Below are 8,957 nucleotides of genomic sequence, written 5' to 3'. Positions count from 1 at the left end.
TCAAGCAATAATCCAACAACAGCAATCAATATAAGTAGAAAGAAAAGTTAAATAAAATACTTAAAAAATAAAACCATGGCAACTGAAACAATAATACAAAATCAGAAACAATTACATTAAATAATTACAATAAAATAAATGAAATAAAAATACAAATACCAGCAAAACATTAAGATATTAAAACAAAATAGAGTAGAATAAGATAGAATTAAGTAAAATAAATCACACTTTATTTTTTTATTTATTTTTTAAATAAACATTTAGCTTAGTAAAATTGAATAATTACAATAAAAAAAAAGATACATTAGAGAAAAACAAAATAATATTAAAATAAAATAGAATAAAGTAAAATAAATCACACTGTAGTGTTTGTTAATCGTGTCTGTGTCTTTATTATGGTCTGGTCTGTGGGTGTGAGACTGTGGAAAATAGATCCCTTATTTACAGCCACATTTTAATACACATTTTAAATCAGTGAAGTTATTAACACCGAAATAATAAATCTAATAAAAATCACCTCCAGAATTAAAGTGTTTTGTTTATTTAAGAGTCGTGGAGTTGTTTACAGATTTATGACATGTGGAAAACAAAACAGCCGCGGAGTGATCCTGCTGTCTCCGCGGAAGGATACCTCCGCCTCCCTGGTGAAGCTCTATATCAGCCTCGCGCGTGAAGACGACGCGCCATCTTCCCTCCTCAGGACCAAACAGTGAAGCTCGTTGAACATCGATCCTTCGGCCGACATGGCAGTGTAAAAGTGTGCAGCGACCTAGCAGCCAACCTAACAGTGCATCCTCTTAGTGCACTGAGTCTCTCTTCATTCAGCAAACATGTCGTGAGTACATTTATATTATTATTCTGTCGATGACAGTTTCCGCGCGGCCTACTTTCGCCACATCCGCCAGACTCTACCTCATAAAACAGTCACCGGTTAAAGTAGTCCCTCCCGTTAAAGACGTTTTAACATCTATTTAAAGTGTTTTTATTATTTATTAAGATTTCTTTGTGATAAATGAGTTTATAAATGAATTACAGATCAGTCAGAAAGATGATGCAACACGTGACGGTTATATGAAATGTTAAATTTATGTATTTAAATAATAAAAATGTCTGTACATGTTATCAAAGCGGATATAAGAGCTGTATTTAATGTGTTTAGGAGTGATGACAGGTGCCAACGTGGCAGAATATGGGTCCTAGTTTCACTCAAAATGGCGGCTTCATGTGGGCGTTAGAACAAAAGTGTTGATCCTGTTATAGAGACAGGATGACGTCACAGTCATAAGACTGGGAGGAAGCATGTGACGTGCAGCAGGCGCGCAGTGCATCATGGGGGCAGTATTGTTCTCCTGTGTGATTCATGTTTATTTATTTTCTCAGTCATATTTTTATTGTGGGGTTTTCAAATTAAAAAACAAACAAACAAAAATATAAACAGGGCAGCTCAGACATTTTACAAAAAGACACAATACTAGAAAATATAAGATACACAAAACCAAACAGGTTATACATCTTATAAATGTTAAAGGTGGACCAAGAAGATGAGAAGGGTAAATCAGTCAGTTAGGCTCCCCTCCTTCACATTTGGAGACACTGCAGTGATTCATGTTTATAGCAACACTATAATGTCTCACAGCAGCAGCAGTTTTTATCAGTTTAATAAGAAATAATCTTTTTTAGTTTTTATTCTCTGAAGTTTGTGTTTTATTACAGTATTCAGATTTTAACATGTCTCTTTTATTTCCCTCTGTCTCAGGTCCCACGTGGAAACCCTCACCACTGCTGCTTTCGACAGCATAAAAGAGTTCGAGACCTGCCTACTGTCTCACGCTCCGTTCGTGACCAACAACAGCCACTATGACCATGATGATGACAAACTCACAGTTTGGCCTGGAAGACATGGAGGCCCTTCTCTGGGGACCTTCCTCTCCCATGGCTGACCCCATGCACCTCCTCTCGTTCCACCCTGACCAAGAAGAAGAACAGAAAGGAGGAGGAACGTCACTGGTGGGGGACACTTCACCCGTTTCACCCCTCGCCTCCTCGACGCTGTCCTCTTCCTCTTCTCCTCCTCCCTTCTACTCCCCTCCTCCCTCGCCGCCGGCCGTCCTCCTCCCCGGGGACAAAGCTGGGACCGAGTCTGACCTGCTCTCCCTCCCCTGGTTGGGTGAACCCGGTCAGCTGAGGCGCTCAGTCTCAGACGGCAAAGGTAATAAAGGTTTATAGAAACATGTTGCACTCAAACATTCAGATGAATAATTCAGACAACCAGAGAGCTCATTATGAAATGTCTGTTCGTCCACAGAGGACATGTTCAGCGACCTGGACTGGATGGCCGAGAGGGTGGATCTGAGCGAGTTCGACCTGGACTCTCTGATGGGCTCCTGCAGCCCTCACGAAGAGTCCCCCAGCTCCCCAGACGACCTCCTGGCCTCACTCGATTGCCCCATGGAGCTTGAATCCCTCCCAGTGTCCACTGAGCTTCTCCCAGCCGCTCTTCCTCCCAGTCTGCCTTCCTCTCCTCTTCCTCCCGTCTGTGCAGAGCCTGAAACCATCACCGTGGACGAGGCTGAATGCTGCATTGATGACCAGGATGTCCCGTCCTCTCCCTTGATCGTCCCCGAGCCTCAAGAGGAGCTGGAAATCAAATCTGAGCCCGTGTCCCCAGACCCGTCCTCCCCAGACCCGTCCTCCCCAGACCCGTCCTCCCCAGACCCGTCCTCCCCAGACCCGTCCTCCCCAGACCCGTCCTCCCCTGTCTACACCCTGGACCTGGGCAGTGAAGTGGACGTCTCAGAGAGCGAGGTAAAGCCCGTGGTCACTCCTGTCCTCCCTCAGGTCCAGAGGTTAGTCCTCTCCCTGTCCCCGACTCCCCGTATCGTCCTCGTGCTGGCTCCCAAAAAGGAAGTCTCCATCACAACAGTGGCCACCATGTCCTCCCAAACCCCCTGCAGAAGCAGACCGTACCCTCAGCCGGCGTACACGGCATGTCCTCCCTCGACCAGCGCCGCAGGCGTCAAAATCAAAGGTGCCAGCGGCGAAGAGAAGCCGACTTTCAAGGCGCCAAAGGTCAAGAAGCTGAAGAAGATGGAGCAGAACAAAACGGCGGCGACTCGTTACCGGCAGAAGAAGAGAGCGGAGCAGGACGCGCTCCTCGACGAGCACACGCTGCTGGAGAGGAAGAACATGGAGCTGACGGAGAAGGCCGAGTCCATGGCGAGGGAGATCGAGTACCTGAAGGAGCTGATGGAGGAGGTCCGCTCGGCCAGGACCGTAAAAGGTCTCAGCGCTGACCCCTAGTGGTTCAACTGAACCAGGACTGGATGTGTTTTAGAAAGAGACTAAAGAGAGTCCTGTATATGAATCAGTGATTTAATGTGTGACGTGTCCACACAGCATGTCTTCACCTGATGTATCCTCTAATATCCACCCCGGTATTAAACACAGTACTCTGTTATATTTAGAGTAGCTCTTTGGAAGTATTTCCTCTCAGTATATAGAAGCTGGTCTGCAGCTTATTGAAATGTGTACCTTTTCTCTGGACCTCAGAGACCCGCCAGTACGCTGTCTTTTAACATTTTCTACTATAACCGGACCATCTGTGTTACGAATCTCTTAATAAAGAGTCTTAATCACATTTACAGTGACCTGGAGTTTTTTCTTAGAGGGGGGCGGGGTGTGATCCAAACTCAGACCTGAACACCAAACCTCACCACTGGACCCTGACTCATCCTCCTGTTTCATATCATCAGTACAAACATCACATGATCTGAGACAGAGGCTCAACTAAGTGCCTCACTCAGTTGATTTAATATCTTCATTTGAAAATATAAATCTGCTAATGTAATAAAAGTAAAAGTCTCACATGAAATAAGAGCTGTGGTCTCTCACGTGATCATCAGCTGAGATCAGAACCAGTCTTTTTAAAGGCTGAGGAGGTTTACATCACGTCATGGGAACAAACACGGATACTATAAATTAAATTCATACCTCACTTTAAATCGAGTGATCTGATTGGACGATAAGCATCCTGTGTGTGCTGATGTATTCAAATGAGAATTGGTTCTCCGTTAACTTACCTGGTTAAATAAAGGTTAAATGAATATTGTATAACAGCACTGGGACCTGGGCCCTCAGTGCTGCATGAAACTTCCTCATGAACTCAAACTGCAGAGGAGTTAATCCAAAGTTCATTAGACCTCAGGACAGGTGTTTGTTTTTACCTATGGAACAACAAAGAGGTGAATTCTGATTGGATGAAAGCTCCACATCACAGCTAAGCACGGCCTGCTGCTGTGGACGTGTTACACTCCAGCTGCTGTCTCAGGCTTGGACCAGGTCTTAGTTATGCTGCTATAGGCTTAGACTGACACACTGGGATCCTGTCTTTCCCTCTCTCTCCTCTCTCTGCCTGTCTCTCACTTTAACTCTTCCTGTCCCATTAAAGTTACTAACCATAGACCTTTCTGGAGTCCCTGAGCTCCCTTGTCTCATAGGTTCCTCTGGATCTCTGCTGTAGATTCCTTTTTTGGGGTCTGTTATTCATCCTTTCTTTCTTTCTTTCTTTCTTTCTTTCTTTCTTTCTTTCTTTCTTTCTTTCTTTCTTTCTGTCTTTCTTTCTTTCTTTCTTTCCTTCTTTCTTTCCTTCTTTCTTTCTTTCTTTCTTTTATTCATTCCTTCTTTCTTCCTTTCTTTCTTTCTTTCCTTTTTTTCTTTCTTTCCTTCCTCCCTTCATCCTTTCTTTCTTTCTTTCTCTCCATGTTTCTCCATCCTTTATGTCTCCTTTTCTCATCCCCTCCTTTCCTTCTATCCTTTCCTTCACCATTTCTTCTCCTCTTTTTCTTTCTTCTGGTCTCCCTCTCTTTTCTCTTTTCTTAGACCTTTCTGGAGTCCCTGAGCTCCCTTGTCTCGTAGGTTCCTCTGGATCTCTGCTGCTGTGGACGTGGTCCAGACTCCAGCTGCTACAACTACTACTATCCGTCTCCCCACTATCATCTCTCTCTCTCTTCATCTCCCTCTATCCCTCTCTCCAACACGGTCTCAGATTCAGATTTGTGTCTAACATGAGTCTGGTCCTGCTGGAGGTTTCTGCCTGTTAAAGGAAGTTTGTCCTTGCCACTGTAACTTGCTAAATGCTGCAAAGTGCTCTGCTCATGGTGGATTAAGATGAGATCAGACTGAGTCCTGTTTGTAAGAGGGGACTGGATCTGATCCGGTCTTGATGTTGGGTCTTTGTTAATAATAGAACATAGAGGACGGTGTAGTCTTGCTGTTAAGTACAAAGAAAGGAGAGTTAATATAACTATAAAGTCACTTCCATCTGCTGTTTTCTCTGAATATGAAGCCAAAGTTTGGTACCAATATGTTCCCACTGTCTCTTCTTCTTTATCAGACTTATGGAGTGTTCCTCTGTTGGTATAATGTTCCCAGTTTCCCATGATAACAGGGTCTGATGGTAGTTTCCAGTGAGCCTGTAAATATCGACCTGAGAGGAGCTGAAACAAACAGGGAGGAGGATAATGGAGTCCGCCTGACTGCTGCATGCTCAGAGGCGAGGTGTTCAATCAGCTGACCGTCATGTGAAGTTAATAAAGTCATTTAGGAGGAAGATTTTAAAAAGTCTCAGTGTGGTATTTCCTGTCCTCGCTCTGGTGATGGACTCTTCTGGAGGTAGAGGAGCCACACGTTCGTCAGAGCCTGTGGGAGATTTGGGGAGCATAAAGAGAGAGAGGGAGCGGGGGGGAATTGTGCTGACTGGTGCTGACCTATGCACAGCTTGAATAATATTACCAACTAAAATGTGTGTATTCATCAGACTACAACTGGCCCGAGGTGTGCACACTGTAATTGGTCCAGGCTTTCTTCCAGATGGCTCAGGGACGATCCATATCTGGAGGAAGGCCAAAGTCAAGCTGGTGCAGAGCTACTTACAGAACGAGAAAGGAAAAAAAGACTTGGCTGTGCATTCTTCTCCTGTAAATGCCCTCATTTTTCTAGAATATCTTAAAGATTATCGCTTTCTGAACTCTGTATTTATCACTGAGAGGAGGTCTGGACTCAGGCTCTTAGTCTCTCCTCACCATCCACACAAAGAGACTGAACTACATGCAGCCCAGGCATGATTGTAGTCTTTGTTATAGTGAAGTTTATTTTACTAATGCTTCCTTTAGACATCTGCAGAGAGGTGCTGCAGATCAGTCTGTGGTGGCACGTGTGTTCCTCTATGCTGCAGTCTGATGGGGAAGCAGGATAAAACACAAGGCTGTGAGGCGACTCTTTTCAAACTAGTGAAAGGAGCTGGCAGTGTGATTAGAACCAGGTTGGACTCACTGGAGGCTGTGGTTTAGGGATGCACACAGAAGAAGCTAGAGGCCATTCTAAATGACACAGATCATCCACTTCAGAACTTCTTAGTGGAGCAGAGAAACAGCAGCAGTGGACGGCTCATGTCTCTGCACTGCAGGACTGAGAGATACAGACAATCATTCATCCCTGCAGACATTAGGCTTCAGGACTCTCTAACTGATGGGAGATGAGCTGACAGACACCTGAATTTCCCTTCAGGGATTAATAAAGTACATTCACTGCTATTTAATCTAAATTCCATTTGTAACATTGTATATATCTAAATTGTATTTTTATCTTTATTTATCTATTTTTATTTTTTTTAATTTCATTTTACTTATTGTAACTTCTTCTTGATTATACTTACGTCTGGGTTGCTGTAATATCTTATCTCTTATCTATTCTATTCTCTAAATATTATAGAAACAGTTTGTTGTTCTAAATTTAAGATCCTTTTTACAGTCTGAGTCTTAATAACATTTTAAGGCACCTACATAAAACCCCTTACACTCCTTTATATCATCTGTTTGATTATGTTTACATATATTTAATTTCTAAACTAGGAGGAGGTCCTTGAACACATCATTGTTTTCCACTCCGATGGCATGTTTGCTCCCCACAGCGCCCCCTAGTGGCCAAACCTTCAAACTACTACATCCACCACAGAAAGGAGTGAAGCATGTCGATGATGAGAACAAAATAAAGATTTAAAATAAAGAAAATTAAAAAATAAAGAATAAGATGAAGACCAAAACTACACATAAATATATCCATCTCTTTTATTTTCATCTGAGAATGAGCAAAGAACTGATGATGCAATCACGGTTTAGGCGGGAATACACAGGAAGTGACGTCACTTGGGCTAGGCTAAAGTGCTAGAACTTACACAGTGCAAAAATGCTTCTCTAAAAGCGAACAAAGAGACATTTCTTTACACCGTAAATATACACAGCTTCTACATTATATACCCACAGGTGATCAGGACTCCAAGACTCAGAAATCAATGTTATCAAACGGTAAAGTCATGCTCGTCACGCTAAGTGCTGCAGTAGCTAGCCTACATCACTATTTAAAGCACAGTCAGTAATAAATCAGGAAAGCATGGAGGGGTTCTCTTTGTAGAAAATAACATGTACAGCATGGCAGTGGTATCGGTCACATATTTTATATGCTTTATATTTGTACCGTTCAGAGTGTAACTTTTATTTTTTCCCATTTTCTCTTTTATTTTTTTTTGCAGTTCACCACATTCACAGGGCGGCCATTTTTTTTTCTGGTGTCACATTCAGGAGGGAAAGCTTGAAGGTAATTATAACATTATATTCACAGTTTGTCACACAAATGTGGGGCTCATACATATGTATTATGTCATTGCTGCTCAGTGTTGATACAGAAATGATAATATCTTATGCTATGCCAGTTAGCATTCAACCTGTCCTAGCTTGGGGAGCAGTTCAATGCTAGCTACCTAACATAGGATGTTCTTGACAGTTAAAGCTGCTGTTTAGTCATGATATAAACATCAGTTCTCTCTGCGGTTGTAACCCTAACCCACAAAAGATGGTCTTGTGCACAGATATGTAAAGAGTAGACGCCACATCGACCGCTACTACCTATTGGCGCTGACGAGCCGTGGGGCCGCCATCTTGGTCCGGTCACCCGCTCCACTCAGTGTAATCTGTTTGACAGGCGTATTTAATCCATCAGAACTCGCTGAATACTAAACTGATTTACATGCAGGGTTTTTTCTGCAAACGTCATACATGTAGGGATGATACAGGACACATGGTTCAAACGTCATACATGTAGGTATGATACAGGACACATGGTTCAAACGTCATAAATGTAGGTATGATACAGGACACATGGTTCAAACGTCATACATGTAGGTATGATACAGGACACATGGTTCAGACGTCATACATGTAGGTATGATACAGGACACATGGTTCAAACATCATACATGTAGGGATGATACAGGACACATGGTTCAAACATCATACATGTAGGGATGATACAGGACACATGGTTCAAACATCATACATGTAGGTATGATACAGGACACATGGTTCAAACATCATACATGTAGGGATGATACAGGACACATGGTTCAAACATCATACATGTAGGGATGATACAGGACACATGGTTCAAACATCATACATGTAGGTATGATACAGGACACATGGTTCAGACGTCATACATGTAGGGATGATACCGGACACATGGTTCAGACATCATACATGTAGGTATGATACAGGACACATGGTTCAGACGTCATACATGCAGGTATGATACAGGACACATGGTTCAGACATCATACATGTAGGTATGATACAGGACACATGGTTCAGACGTCATACATGTAGGTATGATACAGGACACATGGTTCAAACATCATACATGTAGGGATGATACAGGACACATGGTTCAAACATCATACATGTAGGGATGATACAGGACACATGGTTCAAACATCATACATGTAGGTATGATACAGGACACATGGTTCAGACGTCATACATGCAGGTATGATACAGGACACATGGTTCAGACATCATACATGTAGGTATGATACAGGACACATGGTTCAGACGTCATACATGTAGGTA

The 8,957-nt window shown here is 42.8% G+C and overlaps 1 protein-coding gene across 6 annotated transcripts; it reads left to right on the top strand.

Moving 5' to 3' along the window:
• Positions 1 to 654: 654 nt before the first annotated feature.
• Positions 655 to 3,637, top strand: atf4b (activating transcription factor 4b). Of its 6 annotated transcripts, none has more exons than XM_034679031.1 (4): positions 655 to 835; positions 1,757 to 2,209; positions 2,306 to 2,661; positions 2,722 to 3,637. In XM_034679031.1, exons 2-4 carry the CDS (start codon positions 1,858 to 1,860, stop codon positions 3,298 to 3,300), a joined length of 1,287 nt encoding a protein of 428 aa, XP_034534922.1. In that variant the 5' UTR covers positions 655 to 835; positions 1,757 to 1,857; the 3' UTR covers positions 3,301 to 3,637. The 6 variants fall into 6 exon arrangements, with proteins under 6 accessions (XP_034534922.1, XP_034534920.1, XP_034534918.1 ...); XM_034679029.1 differs by having other exon boundaries at positions 2,707 to 3,637; XM_034679027.1 differs by having other exon boundaries at positions 2,692 to 3,637.
• The last annotated feature ends 5,320 nt before the right edge of the window (positions 3,638 to 8,957 follow it).

The sequence above is a fragment of the Notolabrus celidotus genome, unplaced genomic scaffold (assembly GCF_009762535.1).
Source record: "Notolabrus celidotus isolate fNotCel1 unplaced genomic scaffold, fNotCel1.pri scaffold_299_arrow_ctg1, whole genome shotgun sequence".
NCBI classification, from domain to species: domain Eukaryota; kingdom Metazoa; phylum Chordata; class Actinopteri; order Labriformes; family Labridae; genus Notolabrus; species Notolabrus celidotus.
Note: the sequence above shows the minus strand (reverse complement) of the source record. Positions and strands in the feature narration are given on the sequence as shown.